The sequence below is a fragment of the Schistocerca serialis genome, chromosome 11, assembly GCF_023864345.2.
Source record: "Schistocerca serialis cubense isolate TAMUIC-IGC-003099 chromosome 11, iqSchSeri2.2, whole genome shotgun sequence".
NCBI classification, from domain to species: domain Eukaryota; kingdom Metazoa; phylum Arthropoda; class Insecta; order Orthoptera; family Acrididae; genus Schistocerca; species Schistocerca serialis.
In genome coordinates this window covers 174,692,425-174,713,540 of record NC_064648.1, presented here as the reverse complement: position 1 = coordinate 174,713,540, position 21,116 = coordinate 174,692,425, and the positions used below count along the sequence as shown (strand labels likewise).

Below are 21,116 nucleotides of genomic sequence, written 5' to 3'. Positions count from 1 at the left end.
CTGACTGTCTTTTTGTTCTGCCTTTCTGCAACTCGGCATCTCCACTATATTGTGAATAGCAACTATACTTTTCATTATACTGTTACCAACATTTTGATGTGCTTGAGGCAGTCATTATAAAAGCATATAACTTCTGTGCCCCTTTCATGGAATCAGGTTGACTAAAGCACTCATCCAGAAATCTCTCTGTTTCAGTGTACTCTCCTTGTGTTGAAAATTCAAAATATACTGGTGTAATGTTTTTAACTGCCCAATGAAAAAGCTGAGTATGAGTTTGCCTCTGCAGACTCGTTTTTGTTTCTAGCCTCTTAGGAGTGCCACTGACACCATCACAAGATCCTTTCCCATGAGCAGAATATTTTTCGTGTAAGAATAAGTTTACAAAGTTCTTTTTATTCTTCTACTGGGCTGCACTGCCATCCGGAAAGTTATATATCTTCTATATATCAGTCTGAAATTTCGTCTTTAAAAACCGAGTTAGCTTTTTTTTTTTTTTTTTTTTTTTTTGTAAACAGTAGAATGCTGTCGTTTTATGATGTAACTGAAGTGCTATGTTTTGTTCTCTGCCTTTGTAATACTCTACAAAAGGTCCCACCATTGCACGACCACTTGACCAATGATAACCTTCGGCCTCATCTCGGATCACAAAAGTGTTGTTCTCGGAGAAGTCACGTATAACGACACATTCACAGTCATTCGAGTTTTCCTTGATTTCATCTAGAAAAGAGCTTTGCTGCTTTACTAGACAATCATAGAGTGTAGTCAGGTTTTCAGAAAACATTTCAATGATCTCTGATGAGGTCTTAGCCTTTATTTCTAATTTGCATCTTTCTACTGAAACCCACTGTCTAAAAGCGATATTTTCAACCATGTTATCCTCAAATGCAATTTGGTGTGTCCTTTTTAATGGTCACTTCCTGTGCAAGAACTGCAGTTTCCCATAATGCAGTGAAATTATGCTGGGTTGAACAGCACTTTTGCAAAAGAGTGTTCATAAGAGGCCAACTCCCCGTCGGTTAAGCTGCCGAGTTTAGTGTTTTCTATCATTAGTTTGACATTTTGATGGATAGTGTGAACACGTACTGAGTGTAGTCTACCATGATCAGCTAAAATGCAGTGTTTTTGGTGCAGTTCTGCACATCAGAAAACCCAGTCATCATTGCTAGAAATTTAGCTTTGAAACTATTATATTCTTTTTTAAAATTGCATAAAATAAATATTTTTAGATATTACTGTTCTGTCTCCATCTTCCACCTTCACAGTTACAGTCTTTCTTCCTTGGCATTACTCTGCTCATTTCATCATCTCCATAAAAATAATTATGCACTGTTTGCACAACTTCTTGTGACAAGTTCTTTTCCAGTTTTTAATCAGGACTTTCTAATATGCCTTTTTCATTCAAAGCCTTTTTGTCTGGCATACTTTGTAGTTGGGAGCATTAAATTCATGCATTCCTGTCAGTCCAAGATTCAGGCAAACAAGTTAATAGCATTACTTTCTTTCTCTTACTACTTCAACAAAAACTAGCTTCCAGCTTGCAGACTGTTCCAATGACTCACATTTTTTTTCTGAGGAATCCTTTGTATTAGCAAATAATTGTTATTTTAAGTCCTAACTCAATGGTTTTTAATTATATGGTGGAATACTGCTTTGTCTTAAGTTTTGTACTATATACAAGGGAATCTACTAATTGCTGAAGAGGTGTATTATCACCAGAACAGCTGAAGGTGGAGAAACGTAGTTTGTCTCATCATTGTCTGAAGATTTTCTACAATCACAATTTTCTTGAATATTTTTCAATGAACCAATCTTCTTCCTAGAATCGTCACAAATTTTTGATATCTTTGGGATATCAGGGAACATATCACACATCCAACCAGCCAAATTTCTTAGTCTATTCATGTTTTTCACTGAATCATTCTGTTTTTCTTTTAAAGGACAGCAACATTGTAGTGTCCAATATCTTTCTTCCTGAGCCATTGTATAATACAGCCTCCAATTAAAATTTATAAATGTGTCTGTACAGAACACTAAGAAAATGTACTGAAATAGTGAGTAACGACTTGGATAATAATTTTATTCACTAACCAGCACCTTACAAAATATTAACAACGCTTATATCACCACATTAATTACTAACAGCAGCCACATCCAGACAGCCACTAAACCAGCATGAAGACTTGGAGGTTTAAAGCAGCTGAATGATAACACCACCAGACTCAGTGTTGCAGGTGGCAGGGCCTGGGCAGCTACAGTAATAGCAGTTAGCTGCGTGTGATTCTGTCCCAGTTTGTTCTTTTCACATATAGCAGTCAGATCTTAATAATTATAGTTACAGATTACAATTGTATTAAAAAACTTAGTCTTAGTACTTCTGATAAAATAATCACTCGTGACAGTCACTAGTGACATTTTATAAACATATTACAAATAAATTTACACAATAGTGTAACTTCATTAGCTGGTAAATTATGTATATGCCCACTTAAACCTACAAATTTTTAAAAAAATTTCACTTTTTAGTGAAACATGAATTTTTGAAATTTTATAAATGTGTGAACCCATTGCAGTCCCACTTTCATACTTAGGGAATTAGTGAACAATAATGTGAAGCAGTATATATAATTTTTGGAAATTTTTTGAGAAATTAAAAATTTAAATTTTCAGGCAAATTAATTTTTTTTTTAATCTTGAAACTTCCTGGCAGATTAAAACTGTGTGCCGGACCGAGATTCAAACTCGGGACCATTGCCTTTTGCAGGTAATTTTCGTTCTGAAAGTTCGTCTTGATCCCATATTGTGTTGTATATCACAGGAATGTCCATGGAAAATTCTGCAAAATGACACCTCTCCCAACATTTTATCTCAAATAGGAGAGTTGCTAAAGAAATTTGAAATTATGGTGGTGTAGGTTTTTTTTTTGTTTTTTGTTTTTTTTTTTTTAATTAATTAATTTATTTTTTTTATATGTTTGACAACTTCACCCTGCCATATTTTCAAAATCGGTCAATGGATTTGAATAAAACTGGGCATTTCTCTTAATCTATATGTAGGCTTGCTTTGTGCCAAGTTTCATCAAAATCTGAGATGTTGAGTTAAAATTCATGTTAGAAGTGTGTTGATTTGACATGGTATTGGCCACCAGAATTGTGCAGATGGGGACACTCCTCGCACTATATCCCGCCTTCCTGTAAACTCTTTATCTCAACCTTGATTAGCCATTGTCCTTACCCATATAGCCCCTTCGCTGTTCCTGTTCCACCACTACACAGCCCTCTCTCTTATTCCACCAACACATCCACAGCCTTATTACTTCTCTCCTTTTCCACTGACGCCCTCCCCCCCCCCCCCTCCCCCTGCCCTTCATCTAACCTCCCTACCTCTCCTAGCACCTAGCTGCCATACCCTCTCACTCTGTATGCTCCTGTGAGAAACAGTTGCCCCTACCCTGCTATCTTCCTCCTCCCTGCCCCAGCCTCCTCCTTACCCCCACCACCTGGTTGCTTCTCTCATCAAACAACGCTGCTCACAGTCTGGCCTCAGCAACCAGAGACTGTAGTCGTGTGTGTGTGTGTGTGTGTGTGTGTGTGTGTGTGTGTGTGTGTGTGTGTGTGTGTGAGTTGTGTTTGCATGTGTGTCGTCTATTTTTGATTAGGGTCTTGTTGGGTGAAAGCTCACTTCCTGACAGTTTTTTTGTTGTTCCTATCTGCGACTCAACATCTCCACTATATGCTGAGTAGCAACTATCCTCTTCAAATATTATCTATCCATCTATCTTATCAATATGAGGAAGGAAGTAGCATTTCTGAAAGCTAGGCATCGTTTATTTTGTACATCTAGATGTTTGTTGGCAGTGCTTGAAATTTTGCTATCGGAAGCTAAGCCCTTCTGATTCCTAGTAACTACATAATTGTGCACTATATAACTAATCCCTCCATGAGCAGCACAGAGAGAGTTTGTACTGAAGACTGCGATTCCTCTAGCACAGATGAAGAGGAGAGTAATTCGTTGATGTACAGCCAGATTTCAGTATTGGGCAGGCCCAGTGTTTATACAAATGACCTCTTTGTGTCCATCAGGTTTGCTGTTCACACTGAGATCGTCATGTCCACCAGTGAATTAATGGCTTGTGCACAGTTGGTTTTGTACATCAAATGCTACAACAGTAGTGATAAATTTCAAGTGTAATCTTCCATTTTTGTGATGCATACTCTGACGAGAATTAAAAGTAGGAGAAGGAACAGAATTGATGACATTATATACTTAGTTCCACTCAGTATTGTGTTTCAGAATGATACACAAACTGATCAAAAGTTCCCGGACACCCCAGTGTAATGCAGAATTGACTACTAGATGGCAGAACACAGGCAATTCGTCAATATAAGCCTCACTCCTCCCGTACGGGCCACGGAGGCCCGACAGTACCGACCAGTCGCTGTCACCCTCGGCCCGCAGCCGTCGCCGGATGCGGATACGGAGGGACGCGCGGTCGGCACACTGCTCTCGCGGCTGTTTTGCCAGTTTAAGAGACGAGAGCCGCTACTTCTCGGTCGAATAGCTCCTCAGTTTGCCTCATGAGGGCCGAGTGCACCCCACTCCCCGACAGTGCTCGACAGGCGGGGCAGTCATCCACCCTAGTGCTAGCCCAACCTGACAGCCCTCAAATTCGGTGAAGTGATGGGAACCAGTGATGCCTCTGCAGTGAGGCTGTCGGCCCGCCAGTATAAAAAGAGTAACAAATTCTTCGGGGGCAGTTCACCATTCTGAATCAGCTGCCGGTGATGTCGTCGTGAAGTAGAAAATGCGAAGGAACAGCTGCAGCTAAACTGAGACCGGGCAGACCCCATGTTGACAATGAGGTTTGGCGAGCAGTACAGAGAGTAGTCGTAAAAAATTACAGTGGAGGGGGGTCACTTGAGAATCCCAGTGCTGCCGACAGCTCAGCTAGCACGGAGTGTTTGTAGGTAGTTAAAACGAATAGGGTACAGGCATCGAGCAGCTTTCCGTAAGCCACACACGTCTGTAGTCCGTGTTAACTACACTTAAGGTGGTATAAACAGTGACAGCTCTCGGCCGTGGATAACTGGAAGGGAGTGATTTGGAGTAACAGATCAGCGTGATGGAAGTGTCTGGGTTTGATGAATTCGTGGAGAATATTACATGCCATCATGTGTAATGCCAACACGAAATACGGAGGTGCTGGTGGTGGTTTTTTTGTTTGCGTGCGCGTGTGCGTGCGCGTGTGCGCGCGGTCGCGTGCACATACTCATATCGTTCCTAACGTAACGTTTTCTTAACCGCAATAAGGGGGTGGGGGGCAAAAAAAAAAAACCTCCCTCGCGCACACGATATGAACACGTTTTACAGCATTGTATACTGCGTACAGTAGAGGAACAGTCCAGAAGCGGTCACTGTTTGTATCAGCACGGCAGTGCACTCTGTCTTAAATCATCATCTGTGAGCCGATGGTTGGTCGACAATAACATTTCTGAAGTGGTCTGACTTCCACAGAGTTCTGGTCCTTACAGTGACTCAAATCGTCGAGTTTGCTCCACACCCCAGCGTCCGACATCACTTCCCTCTCTGGTTTTGGCTCTTGAAGGAGAATGGGAAATCCCTCCGGAGACTACAGACTTGAAACAGCTCATTGAAAGCGATCACAGCATTGTTCGAACTGTCACAAAAATGAAGGCTGACCGCACCCCGTATTTAACACTAGGTGATCAAAAGTATCTGGACACCTGGCTGAAAATGACTTAAAAGTTCGTGGCACCCTCCATCGGTAATGCTGGAATTCAGTATGGTGTTGGCCCACCCTTAGCCTTGATGACAGCTTCCACTCTTGCAAGCATATGTTCAATCAGGTGCTGGAAGGTTATTTGGGGATCGCAGCCCATTCTTCACGGAGTGCTGCACTGAGGAGAGGTATCGACGTCGGTCGGTGAGGCCTGGCACAAAGTCGGCATTCCAAAACATCCCAAACATGTTCTACAGGATTCAGGTCAGGACTCTGTGCAGGCCAGTCCATTACGTGGATGTTATTGTCGTGTAACGACTCCGCCACAGGCCGTGCATTATGGACAGGTGCTCGATCGTCTTGAAAGATGCAGTCACCATCCCCGAATTGATCTTCAACAGTGGGAACCAAGAGGGTGCTTAAAACATCAATGTAGGCCTGTGCTGTGATAGTGCCACGCAAAACAACAAGGGGTGCAAGCCCCCTCCATGAAAAACACGACCACACCGTAACACCACCACCTCTGAATTTTACTGTTAGCTCTACACTCGCTGGCAGATGACGTTCGCCGGGCATTCGCCATACCCACACCCTGCCGTCGGATCGCCACATTGTGTACCATGATTCGTCACTCCCCACAATGTTTTTCCACTTTTCAGTGGTCCCATGTTTACACTTCTTACACTGAACGAGGTGTCATTCGGCATTTAGTGGTGTGGTGTGTGGCTTATGAGCAGCCGCTCAACCATGAAATCAAAGTTTTCTCACTTCAAGGCCAACTGTCATAGTACTTGCAGTGGATCCTGATGCAGTTTGGGATTCCTCTGTGACGGTCTGGATAGATGTCTGCCTATTACACATTACAACCCTCTTCAACTGTCGGCGGTCTCTGTCAGTCAACAGACAAGGTCAACCGGTACACTTTTGTGCTGTACGTGTCCCTTCACGTTTCCACTTCACTATCACATTATAAACAGTGGACCTAGGGATGTTTAGGAGTGTGCAAATCTTGTGTACAGACATATGACCCAAGTGACACCCAATCACCTGACCACGTTCAAAGCCCGTGAGTTTTACGGAGCACCCCATTCTGCTCCCTTACGATGTCTAATGACTACTGAGGTCGTTATATGGAGTAGTTGGCAGTAGATGGCAGCACAATACACCTAATATGAAAAACGTATGTTTTTGTGGGTGCCTGGATACTTTTGTTGACGTAGTGTGTATCCTGACTATACATCTTTGATCAGGTAAAATAAAGAATGGGAAATCCAGGGTGATTTAACAGCAGTATTGTGGAAAGGATAGATAGTGGTGGGAACAGGGTAGGATTGCTAGTTGTTGTCAGGAGGTTTGACAATGCAAATGCTTGCAGTGCAGTCAAGCCTCATTGGCCCGAGGCAGTGGTGTGTGTGTGTGTGTGTGTGTGTGTGTGTGTGTGTGTGTGTGTGTGTGTGTGTGTGTGTTTCTTCTTTAAAAGGCGGCCTTTTCGCCGAAAGCTCACAGGTACAGCAGGCCTTTCGTTGTGCCTGTCTACAGCTCAACGTCCCCTCTCAATGGTGAATAGCAATGTATCCTTTTCGTAATACTGTTGTTATCTGGTCAGAGAATGTATTCTGAGGTAGTTCATCTTTAAGGAAGAAAGTATTCAATACATAAAAGCTTCCAGTTGACTGTCACGATATTTTGCTCAAGTGCTCAAGAAGTTAGTTATCAGTTGAATTAGATTCACTTAAATGGTACACATTAATCACAGTTAATCAATGAAGATGCATGCCACATAATAATAATAATAATAATAATAATAATAATAAAATGAAAAGTAGATCCCAGAAAATGGAAATTGTTTATCAATTAACAAAGGACATTTACAGTAAAAAAAAAAGAAAATTGAATACTACAACATTGTCTTAAAAGTGGAGTGTCTTTATGCATCAGGCTGGACTGTTTAGCCCTCAATAGAAAGGGAGAAATTGAGTAGGTGGAGGAAAGGAAAGCAAGGTACTGTGGAAAATAGTTGGTATGAGAAGTACTGAAGAAATTTATACACAAACAGAAAAACTGTCTGATAATATCACAAAAATGAGAATTTAGTTTTATGGTCACTTGGGTGAACCCAGAAAGACTTACTGAAAAAATGACCGTTTTGACAAAATAGAGATCACTTGGTTCAGGGAAGTGAAAAAAATGTTGGTATGAATTCTAGACAGGCCAGCCTTTTATTACAAGATTAGGAAGTTCCTGGATTTTCAGGAAAATCTCGGAAAATGCATAATGTATGGGCAGGTGGAAACAGAAAAGAACACAGTGAAATAATGAAAAAATGTTGTAAAGACCAAAAATCAGAAGAGAATAAAATCATGGGGAAGTTACTTGTTGTGCATCATAGATGACTGAAATAGAAAAGACTAATAATAATCTTCTTCACCTTACACGGCTACTCGCTTGTGGCAGTGCTTCACACCCTGTTGTCTCTGCCCCACCCCCCTCACCTCTTCCAAATGCTTTCTCCACTCCTTTTAGTAGTGTGTCCCTTCTTGCCTTCTATGCATCTTCCTAGACATTCTTTCATGTTGTAGATTTCTTTAGTACAAAGCAGAGTTGTTATATAATTCTGTATCAGTCAACAAAACCAATAAATTATGAAAGAAAATTGCTGGGAAGTACTTATCTTAAGAAGGCAAATCGTGTAGTAGTGCCGATAGATGAGAAAGTGGTAAACTTTGTAGCTTCTGTGACTCATAGACCCCGGATGAGAGGGACCTGCCAATAGACGATGTGGTATCACATATGCATAGATGTGTATAGCTGGAGACAGTGATGCGTGGAAAAGTTAAGAAAGATCCACAATTTTTCACCTTGCCTGCCTACAAAAACTGTTCATTCGTAAACCATATTTTCTAATGTTGTTACGTAGATAAATTACTTTCAAAATTGAGAATGTAGGAAAAGATAGATTCTGACTTACCCTAAAGGTGACACATTCAGTTGCAGACAGGCACAGTTAAGAGGCGCTACACATAAGCTTTCGTCGCAAAAGAAAGAGAAACGTATGCCATTCATTCACACGAGCAAGCACCCCTCACACACGTGACCACCAGATCGGGCCAGGATCCATTGATGTGTTGCATCACTAGCTGACAAACAGGGCATTGCCTGTGTATTCATTTTGCCAGTTGTCTATCAGAAATGAAACTAAAACTGAACTGTGTCTGTAGTGAAGTATCGGAAAAAATTCATTTCCGTATATTCGTGAAAACCCTTCTGAAATTATGAAACAGTTGTTGAAAGCTGTTCACATATCTGCTACTTGATTTCATAAATGTCTCTATGGCATACCCTCTTCGTAGGTCTACAAACGGCTACCGTTTTCACCTACAGTTGTCTGTGCTTTACAGTTGAAAGCTGTCCAAAGCACTGCCAGAGGTAGGTGATTTCCTTAAGTTGACTCAACTGTTAGAGAGTCTTAGTACTAAAGAATAAATGTATCAAAACTTTGTACACATTGCAGCAATTTTCATTCATCTCGGTGTTTACGACATCATCTCTCTCGAACTACGTGTCGTACAATCGTATATTTGTGTAGTGACATTAAGTGGCATATGTGGACACTGTCTGCAACATGTGTTGCAAATAGAGCTTACAGAACATCATCCACAATGGGGCAGTTTCCACGTATCTTAATGTTTATGGCATTGTATCTACTGAACTATGATAGCCAGATGGCTCTTAGCCCCACAGCGATTGTTGCCTGAAAGTACGGGATATGTGTGTCGTTTTTGGCTGAAGTCAGTCCAAGTGTGAAACACACACAAACACACACACACACACACACACACACACACACACACACACACACACTGATACACTACTGGCCATTAAAATTGCTACACCAATAAGAAATGCAGATGATAAACAGGTATTCATTGGACAAATATATTATACTAGAACTGACATGTGATTACATTTTCACGCAATTTTGGTGCATAGATGCTGAGAAATCAGTACCCAGAACAACCACCTCTGGCCGTAATAACGGCCTCGATACGCCTGGGCATTGAGTCAAACATAGCTCGGATGGTGTGTACAGGTACAGCTGCCCGTGCAGCTTCAACACGATACCACAGTTCATAGAGAGTAGTGACTGGCGTATTGTGACGAGCCAGTTGCTCGGCCACCATTGACCAGACATTTTCAATTGGTGAGAGATCTGGACAACGTGCTGGCCAGGGCAGCAGTCGAACATTTTCTGTATCCAGAAAGGCCCGTACAGGACCTGCAAGGTGCGGTCGTGGATTATCCTGCTGAAATGTAGGGTTTCACAGGGATCGAATGAAGGGTAGAGCTACGGGTCGTAACACATTTGAAATGTAACATCCACTGTTCAAAGTGCTGTCAATGCGAACAAGAGGTGACAGAGACGTGTAACCGATGGCACCCCATACCACCACGCCGGGTGATATGCCAGTATGGCGATAACGAATACACACTTCCAATGTGCGTTCACCGCGATGTCGCCAAACACGAATGCGACCATCGTCATGCAGTAAACAGGACCTCGATTCATCCGAAAGAATGACGTTTTGCCATTCGTGCACCAAGGTTTGTCGTTGAGTACACCGTCGCAGGCACTCCTGTCTGTGATGCAGAGTCAAGGGTAACCACAGCCACGGTCTCCGAGCTGATAGTGCATGCTGTTGCAAACGTCGTCGAACTGTTTGTGCAGATGGTTGTTGTCTTGCAAACGTCGCCATCTGTTGACTCAGGGATCGAGACGTGGCTGCACGATCCGTTACAGCCGTGCGGATAAGATGCCTGTCATCTCGACTGCTAGTGATACGAGGTCATTGGGGTCCAGCAAGGCGTTCCGTATTACCCTCATGAACTTACCGATTCCATAATCAGCTAACAGTCATTGGATCTCGACCAACACGAGCAGCAGTGTTGTGATACAATAAAGCGCCTTCACGATAGGCTACAATCTGACCTTTATCAAAATCTGAAACGTGATGGTAGGCATTTCTCCTCCTTACATGAGGCATCACAACAACATTTCACCAGGCAACGCTGGTCAACTGCTGTTTGTGTATGAGAAATCTGTTGGAAACTTTCCTCGTGGCACGTTGTAGGTGTCGCCACCGGCGCCAGCATTGTGCAAATGCTCTGAAAAGCTAATCATTTGCATATCACAGCATCTTCTTCCTGTCTGTTAAATTTCGAATCTGTAGCACATCATCTTCGTGGTGCAGCAATTTTAATGGCCAGTAGTGTATATTAATTATTACAATATATATGAATTTCATTCAACACTGTGTGAAAGACACATACGAGTGTGCCAGACGAGTACAGTGCCTGCAAGTCCCACTACAGCATATGATGTGCCACTGACTGAAGGTTTGGTGTTCTCGTGTGTTCTCACAGTGGTGGTGGAGTACAAGCTGAGGCTGGAGAAGTCGCTGCAGCAGGAGAAGAACGACCACCGGCACACGCGCGAGTCGCTGCAGGCGCGCGCCGAGGAGGAGCGGTCGCTGCGCGAGCGGCAGTCGCTCGAGGCGAGCAACCGCTACAGCTCGCTGCAGCAGCAGTACAAGATCCTGCAGGTAGGAGCCGCGCGGCTAGCGGTCGCGGCCGGAGCTCGGCGACGTCCGAGGACGTGTCGTCTCGACCGTATCGATTTTGCGTTTTGCTCGTCGGACAGTAAGTTTAGCTTTCTATGGTCCTCCCAGTTCTCTGCTGGCAGCAGTCGCTCTCAGTCCAGCTTCGGTAGCGAGAGACAGTGGTCGCGTCTATGTGAGTTGTGTCTGCGTGGGGTAAAAATCATAGAGGGAGACTGAGAGATGAGTACAGTAAGCAGTTTGGAGTGGATGAGGGCCTCAGCAGTTGTACAGAGGTGAAGAAGCTTGCGCAGGACAGAGTAGCACGGTGAGCTGCATCACACCGTAGTTCCCAGGATTTGTCTCAGTTCTCATTCACACTGTGTAACACAGTCTTGTTCCTTATTGTATCTGACCACTTCACACCTTCCATTCTTATCCAGATCCACAGCTGATAAGCCTGTGAGCATTCCTCCACTCCCTGCTGCAATATCCGTTTTTTGAACCATTCAGGTAAACACTTCAAAAGACACTTCACTAATCATTTCCATAATTGCTTATTTAATGGGCCACAGAAAATACTTCTCCTTCAGTTAACATTTATTTGGCGAAAGCTGTCATTTTTTTGTTCCTCGATTACGTGTCACATTACTGGTAAGTTTGCATTCTACTTAGGTGAAATTATCAACTTCTTCCCCTAATGCATCGCATATTTTCTTTCATCTTCCTGGTTTGCGTTGTAAAAACTTTTACCTTAGTCTTCCTCACACATATCTCTATCTCATATTCCTCTCACCCGATTTCAGTTATTGTAAGATATTGTCGATGACCTTTTCATTTTGCTCAGTAACACCACATCGTTGGAAAATCTGAAACACTCGATTGTCCTTCCTCCCAGTGTCACACCATTGTTTGATTGGAAGCAGTTTTTAGCTAAATTGTGTGAATGTAAGTTAAACAGAATAGGTGAAAGACTACAACTTGTTTTAATGCCTGTCCCAGTTTCAGTGTCTTCAGTCGTGTCATTTCCTATTCTTACTTTAATCACCTCATAATATGATAACAATGGACCAAACCTACTAACGCGCTGTGTGTGAGGATTCTCTCTCTGCACTGTACACATAAAATACGTTGCATTCGTCTGACCTAACCTCTGATGTGCCACTATTACCTGGCTTACTGCTTTACCAGAATTCTACCTCTACCTACAAATTCTCAAATACTGTGCACGCTGCCTCGCTTTCTGGATCTGTGTACCCTCTCCCACTCGAATCGTGTATGAAATTATTAACTTCCTCTGCATCTAAAAATTCCCCTATCTTGTACTGATTTGGTACACTTTCCACAAACTTGACACCAACCACCCAATTATTGACTCTCTTCTTCTGCACACTTGTACTTCTGCACACTTGTTCCAGCACATTCCCACACTCTGTGCACTCACACTCTCTCCACACCCTTTCCCAATGAAACCCATCTTCCTAAAGCTAACGATGAAATCTGACCAGAGACATACCGGTGCTTCCTGCTTTAACTGAATACACATTTTGCTACCTATGTCAGGTTTACTCTGATCCCCACCCTTACAACTTCTTGATCTGAGGTCCTCGTGTCCATCCCAAACTCCATCCCACAAGAATTTGTAACAGTTATTACTCATTTCTCATAATCTCTCTTCTCTAAATACCCCAAAATGTGCAGCACCACGTTCGTCTCCAGTGGCAAATATCAGTTTTACTTATGTATTTCTCAGTAAATCATCTATTACCATTTAAGAAAAACTCATAAAAGTTTATTAGTATTCTAACCTACAAGTAATATGTATTTTAACATCATTTTAATGTACATTAAATCACTTATTTTATATTTTAAATCTCACTTGCTGTAGAAAGTACATGTGAGCTGCTCACAGCTCATTTCCCACCCCTGTAGGGATAGGGGGACAAGTGAAATAGCAATACAGAAGCGAAGAAATACACGATTCAGAAGAGCAGTCTTCCATCTTCAGACTCCCCAACATGCGACTCGGAAAACCTCAACAAATAAAAGGTTCCTAGCAAAACCCGAAGAATTTCTAATATCTCACTCCATTCAGAGAAATCTAAGCTGTGATTGATGTGACGCAGTTTTCTGTTTTAGATGTTTGTCTATCTCTATTTTCAGAAAATTTTCTTAGAGCTACAGTTTTCTAGATCTATAATTATAAAATATTTCAGGTCAAATTGTAGCATATGATGAAGAGGAACTCGGTTACAATAGATTTTTGTTTAAAATGAACTTGATAGTGAAAAACTGTTAATGAACACATACAAACTCGTTTCAAAATTATTAAATCAAATATTCGCAATGGTAAAATTATACTTTGTGCAGAACTACACCAGCCAGCTTCTTCTTTCATGTCCTTGTACTCCAACATTTTTCTTTCTCTTCCCTTTCTTGTATCGATTTCCGGTCCCCCGTCACAGTTAAATTTTTGTCTCACTTAGCTGTCTGAAAAATTTCTTTTACCTCGTCAAACGTTCTTGCAGCCTCTTCATCATCTGCTGAGCTGGTTGGCATATATTCCTGATAATATATCATCATCCTGAGTTGTTCCCTCCTGGCAGTCCGAGCAGGGCCCGATTTTACATCCAAATTATTTACCTCGAGGAAAAAAATGTCTGTAGTTTCCCCTTGCTTTCAGCTATTTGCAATACCATCACAACGAGGCCATCTAGACCATTACAGCGAGGCTTGTCAGTTAATGTTATAAGCGCAGATCAGTATGTCATCCAGGCTGCTGCCCCTGCAATTACTAAAAAGGCTGCCACCCTTATTCAGAAACCATGGGTTAGTCCGTCCTCTCTACAGATACCTATACGGTGTGACTACATACGGACAGCCATACGGTACGTATTGTCGAGGCAACGAATTTAACCGACCTTGGCAAGATCCACAGTTTGTGCGTATGAAATATATAATCACTGTTTACGTAAAGATTATGTTCTGTTGAGAGGAACGAATAAGGATTCATTTACCTCAGGGGCAACAGTTTGGATGGCGGACTGATCTGACCTCGTAACATCGGCCGCCACGTGCGAGTGGCTGAATGTGAGGGATACAGGTGACCTGCAGCTCTACTGTGTCGCTTAATGACGACAGTATCATTTTGGGTAAAATATACTGACAGTCCCCAGATCTCCGGATGCGGACTGCTGGGGAAGACGGTGTCACCAGGAATCTTGTTTTGAGAGCTACCTAAAACTGTTCTTCGGACCGGAGATCGAAACGTCGTCATTTAATGACAGTCCGTGCAGAATAGTTGTCACTTCTGAAATGATGTCCAACTGTGGATGGAAGTAAACACTGTGTGGCAAAAAAATTTGAAGCACACAAAAGGAAGGGCGGAGCAATGGAAATGAAACTCTACTGGTTGAGGATGTACGTGATGTTATTTCAGTTGTTACGAAAGAACTTACCACTGTGAGCCCACTCGTCAGTATGACGTTCCCCCCCTCTGGCCCAGATGCACACACTGATTTGGGCCACAAGGGGCCATAAAGGCATTGTATCCTCTCCTAGATGAGGTGGCCCACTACTACTGATCTCGGATAGTGCACTAGGGCGGAGTTGACAGCCGAGGCGGTCCCACTCGTTCTCCGTTCGTGGCAGATCCGGGGCTCCCGTCAGTCGCAGGAGTACCTCGGCATCGCAGCGACAGTCTTTAGAGACACGTGCTGCGTACAGACGAGTATTGTCCTGTCAAAAAATGCCATCACAGTGCAGTCCCGTTAGAGGTAGCGTGTGAGGCAGCGGGACGTCCGTGACGGTATCGCTTGTCAGAGTTTGCCGAACGACTACCGGCCGCACCTATAGTCGTACACGAAGGCTCCTCACGAAGTGATGCCCAGAGTGACACCACTGTTCTTCCCCGAAGTGTCGGAAGAACGGTACCTCTTCCCCAGTTGCTGCCGGTGTTGACCCTCTGGGGTGGTGCAGAACACACTACGGTCTAGGGTTCCCATTCACGGCAACACTCTAAAGGCGACCATTCTTGTCATTACGGGGCCAGTAATTCCGTAGCCTGGCTGCTGTTGGCTGCTGACATGTTGCAGGATGGCACGGTATGTTGCAGGAAGTGTGTTCATCGTTCCGGGATGGCAGCCACAGATGTGGAGGCGCTACAGACCAGTGGTCCTCTGTTACGGTTGTCAGACGTAGTCACTGTAACCGTGACAATGAGTACACCAACCGTCACTATCACAAGTAGTCTGACGTAGGACCACAGTCACATCTGAACTACCAGTAAATCTGATCGTTGCACAGTTTGACCGGCTGGTCAAATGCAAACCTTTAGTAGCGTCCCTTTCAAGTGGTGTCAGGAGCTGATAATGCTAATTGATACGAGTATGTGACACCTTTGTGTCCTTCACACTGACTGGTCAAAATCTGATGCCGTCTGTACCCCGCATTTATCGTACGGGGTCATTTAGCGACACTAAACACGGACAACAGTAATAGAGTCTGGCGGTCGTTCGACCTGTACCCGCCGGCGGTGCGTATGCGTACGGAGTTTCGTCGGGATCCGGCTGCGTCTTCGGGGTGCTCGATTTTTTTTGTCGGCCAGTTTAATTGTAATAGTATGCACGCTCGTAGCTGGCTGACTGACGACCGAACTCTAATTGTCCCTCACAGGGCCAGCACGGAGACCTGGAGGAGGAGACGCAGAAGCTGCGTACGGAGCGGCTGGAGTGGCTGGAACGCAAGAGCAGCCTGGAGGCGTCGGTGAGCGCGCTGCAGCAGCAGCTGACACAGCTGCGGGCATCCAAGGCGGCCGAGCTCCAGGATCTGAAGGTGCGTGCCGGCAGTGTTTTGTGGAGTGGGGTGAAGTGGACAGGCAGCGTTGGCAGAGTACGTCCCTCAGGAGTGAAGCACTGCTATCCCTGTCGGCACTGTGGGGTCACCGTAAGAAAATGCTAGGCCGCAATACTGTCACTTTGAATTGTCGGGTGTTACATGTTGGCTCAATCCAAAGACAAAATGATACATGCAATTAGGTAAAACAAATTGTATAGTAGGCAATATTGTAAAAGGATGGTGTGAATTCCATTGTTTGGTGTGTCCTGTATAGTAAGTAGGATGTTCTTTCCACTGATACAAATGGAAATACTTGTTACCATCATGTTGTGTGTGAAAAAACACAACAGGTGATGTGGTCAGACAGACTGTTGTGAAATTGAGATTTCTTCCGCAAACCCCTTCATATGTTCGTACACTCGTTTTTAGGTGGATACTGGGAAACAGTTTTTATCGTACGCTACATCTGTGAGGAGCATTCAGTAACTAATGCAACACATTTCTTTTTTTTCTGAAAGCATGTTCGGTTTTATTCGAGAGTCTGATACACCGTAATATCTATCCCCTACTCTTTTGGCTCCAAAATCCAGTCTTCAGCATAATCTCCGTCCGGTGCGATGGTCTCCTGCTACCTTACTGGGAGGGCCTGCACAGTACCACTCGACTGGTCGAATTTGGATCTGATATCTTGCTGCATCAGTAACCTCCCCACCATCTGTGTACTGCTTCCCACAGAGTGCATCCTACATCGGGCGAAACAGATAGGAGTCAGAAAGCGCAAGATCTGAACCGTAAGGTGGAGGAGGATGAACGGTCCAGCACGACTTTTGTGACCTGCTATCGGGTGCACAGACTTCTGTGTAGCCTCGTGTTGTCGTGTAGAAGGAGAAGTTCATTTTCAATTTTTCTGGCACCAAACACTCGAAGTAGTCTCTTCAATTTCCTGAGGGTAGCACAATGTACTTCGGAGTTAATTGTTGTGGCACAAGGGAGGACATCGAGCAGAATAACCCCTTCGGAGTCCCAGAAGGCTGTCGCCGTGACTTTGTGAGCCGAGGGTGCAGCTTTGAACTTTTTCTTCAGAGGAAATGCAGTTTCGGTTCCGAACCCACGTTTTATTGCCCGTCGTGTCGATCAGCCCCGTAACGTGCGAGTAACACTGCACAGATGGTACTTCATTGATCTTTACAGTCTTCTGTTAGGCGGCGATGAACCCAGCTGGCACATATCTCTGAGTACTCCGACTGGTGGACTAGTGTGTCACAACTACCAACGGAGATGGCCATTTGAACATTCTTTTTTTTTTAAACCGTATGCGAAACCCACTGCCTTGATAACTAAGGTGCACTGTTAGCTTACTGAATTCAGTATGTATGCAGCAAGTCATGGTCTCTTAGCCGTTGCGGCCACTCGCAAATGGTTTGTTTGCGAGTAACTGCACCGTTTCCGTCCCTAGCCACGAGGAGGCGGACCAGATCTGCGCTATCACATGCTGCGTGCATGGTTTGGTGTTACATTTCCAAAGTATTACCATGTTAATAAAATTTAGTAAATGTGTAAAAATAAGGAAAATAAAAAGAGAAAAAATAAGAACATAGTGAGTTATAAATGATATCACTTTACACGAATAAAGGATATACATTTGGTAAGAGAAGGAAGATATATAACAATAGATCGATAGGAGATTCTGCAAAAGAGAGTAAAGACAGAATTAGTTTGGATATAGAGTGAGGATTAAAGTTACCAAGGTTAAAATCTATTTATAATGGTTGTGGGAAAGAGATAGAATTATGTAGAGGAGTATAGAGAGCAGTAGGTTCCCTTTCTCCAAAAATGGTATGGTAGCTCAAAAGGTGTGAGCGTATCATACTTGTGTGTTCATACGATGTGCAAAAAGGTTTACACTGTACTATGTGTGTGCCCTGCATGCGTGCTACGCTCCATTTTATATTATGTTTTTAGCATATTACTGACATACACATTTACTAAAGAGTTTACAGTTGAACAGCAAGGTGTTTGATTGTGATCCATTAATCACCTCAAATGAAAATGTCTGCACATTGCAGCATCGCACAAGTGACAGCTGTGTGCGGCCGGCTGGCACGCGTTACACCGGACAAGTTTGCGCGACCTCATTGACGCCTCACGCGATAACCTATTGTGCTTTTGTTCACTTCGAGGCCTCCGTAGACATTCTGCGAATGCCTACGAATATCTGTGACGCTCTGCATTTTCGCCAGTAGAAACTCGATGACACCCCTCTGCTAGGAACACACCCTGTGACGGATGCCGTTTTGAGGACTCGTTATTGTGTCACCACACGTTGGAACTTCATGGAACTGTAGGCATTGAAGCGAGAATATTCCACAGTTGACACAACTGGCACCTTTTCCACAGGGACAAGGTCTACCGTATCTTCCTTCGTCGGCGGCGTTGTCGTTGTTGCCGTGAGGCACCGTTATACCGAGTGGAAAGGCGCATCAATCATAGAGCACGAGATGTGGTACCCTTAAGTCATTGACAACACGTGACGGTCACGGTAGCACCTGATTCCAGAATAGTTGCAGTAGTTTGGATCTACGAACTACCCCCTCTTGACCAGGTCCCCAAAACTTAACTCGTAACGAGATCCCTTCGAAGCAAATTGTCATATTGATCATCTATAAAGGCTTCGTACAACGAGAAGAAATGTTACAGTTTGTGGAATAATAACAGATACGACCAAACTGTCTTGCTTCTTCTGTTTTATTTAACATAACTTTGTTCACAGTTTTATTTCGCATTCACCACTCATTCACACTCTGATGTGGAGTATATGCGAGTGCCTGAACCCTAACTCCCAAGTTCCATCGAAACCCTTTGATGAACAGTTTCAGTTGCTCGACACCAACAGTCAATGATAATGATACATTTTCTTGTAATTGACTCTTCTAGTTTAGCCACCGCCCTCCACAAATATTTGTTAGGCGTAAGACAATTACACACTTTTCTCTCCGATCCGCAATTATTAAGAGTTCGCGTAAAAGTTAATGTTTTCCTCCTTTTCATAAATTGGAGCCCACTCTCCGCGATATAATAAAATTAAAAAAAAAAAAATAAAATAAAAAAATTAAAAAAAAAAAAAAAAACGGTCTCAATACCGTGTCCCTCGTGAGATGCGTATAGATTTATCCCGGAATTGACCGCCCTGTAGGTGTACTCAATTTAATGACCACACTTTGCTATCCGCGATTTCATGTAACTAATTGTCCTTTTGTTACTCTGATCGTATACCGTATTTATTTAAAACTTGCCCCTATATTTTTTCATAATGCACAATTAGCACTTCTTTACTTGTTTATTTCTAAGAGTAAACGAAAAAATGACGCCGTATCGTCGGCTTCGTCGATATAAAGCAAAACACCTCAATATGCCCAATTTTACCTCCTCTTATAGGATCGGCTACCTTACTACATATTATTTCCAATAACACTAAACAGGTATCACTGTTATATTTTAATTGTATTCAAAAGCATGTTGTTATTATTGTGACCGAACAAATCGTGCGGCGTGCATTTTTAACGATAGCTTTACACTCGCCCAGCCTTTATTCGTGCAATATTATATATAAATAGACAGACAGGAACGAAAGATTGATCTCTGTACCATAACTGAAAGAGGCAAATACACTATTCAAGTTCTGTTACATCTATCTCGACTCGTATTGTGGACGACCGCCACGCACAGCTCACGACCGGCCGCCTGCCGGCAGGCCCGCTGCACCGAGTCCTCCAGGGAGGACACTGTGCGAGAGGCGGCTGCCCCATCCTGGTCTCGAACCCGTGGCTACAGCTGTGGCACCAGGTCGTCTCATCATCTAGTGTAGCCATGGCGTCATGATAGTACTAACGGGTTCAGAGTGACCCCGCCTCGACATTTGCAGTCTGTGCTGCTCCGGGCCACATCTGTCGAGCTGTTGTCCTGTTCCTGCTCGTGTAGCTGGTAACATTATTGTAGTCCCACTGGGGTCGCACCATCCTGTCCCTTCCAGATATTTATCCTGCACGGTGCAGTTTTGGCAGAGCACAACTAGCCTGTCTTGCAGTTCTTTTGTGTACTTGTTTCTATAATCTAAACACAACCACATTGTCCTTACCGGCCAGCTGCAGCTGAGGTGAGTCCGTAGCAGTTTCGTACGTGACTGGGCAATTTTGTTACACTTGTAAACCACCGATAAGTGCACGGCTGAGGGTACTTAGCACGGCATGACACGTTTGGGCTTCTCCCCATTCCATTTGCGTACGGAGCACAGGCAAACTGACAGTGTGACTGCCTCTGCATGCCCTGTCGTTAGTACCGCCTAGTGTTCCCGGTTCCTGTGGGAGCGGTGCGTGGGGCTCTGATATGCTTCTGGATTCTGCACTCAATTCCAGTTCTCAACACTTTTAAGGTTTGCTTTTGTAGGATAGTTGGTATCTATCGTCAAGACTGTTAATTCGGGTTATTCGACATTCCCAAGGTGCTGGGTCAGACGAACCTGTGCCAGTTGTCCAGCATTTGGTCCCTTTGATTGCTTGAGCACAGTTCATTTTTAGGTCAACACACTTTCTTCCATCACGTGGCAGCCCTGAAGTGTGATTATCTAAGATCTGCAGAACACACTTCTTCAGCTGCCATAAACTCTACATTGGATTAAAATATATTTCCAGACACATTTGTTAATACGGAGGTTTTGGTGGAAGTCAACAGGTTGGATTATCTTCTGAGTGGATTGGATGTTACAATAAGTTGGAAACCTGATTCAATTTCTCTCTTGATAAAATATTTGTATAAGAATGAATGCATTTCAGACTGTGTTTTTCTCTCCCCCTCTACCCCTCTATCTCCACCACTCCCTCTCTCTCTCCTCTCCCCCCTCTCCCCCCATTCCCCCCATTCCCCCCTCTCCCCCCATTCCCCCCTCTCCCCCC

At 43.6% G+C, this 21,116-nt stretch overlaps 1 protein-coding gene across 1 annotated transcript in view; it reads left to right on the top strand.

Moving 5' to 3' along the window:
• LOC126426608 (Golgi integral membrane protein 4-like) overlaps window positions 1–21,116 on the top strand; it is a 141,934-nt gene that overhangs the window by 36,592 nt on the left and 84,226 nt on the right. Inside the window, exons 4-5 of the mRNA XM_050088500.1 lie at window positions 11,159–11,337; window positions 16,006–16,164. Coding sequence (XP_049944457.1) covers window positions 11,159–11,337; window positions 16,006–16,164 — 338 coding nt within the window. The remainder of the gene's footprint in view (window positions 1–11,158; window positions 11,338–16,005; window positions 16,165–21,116) is intronic.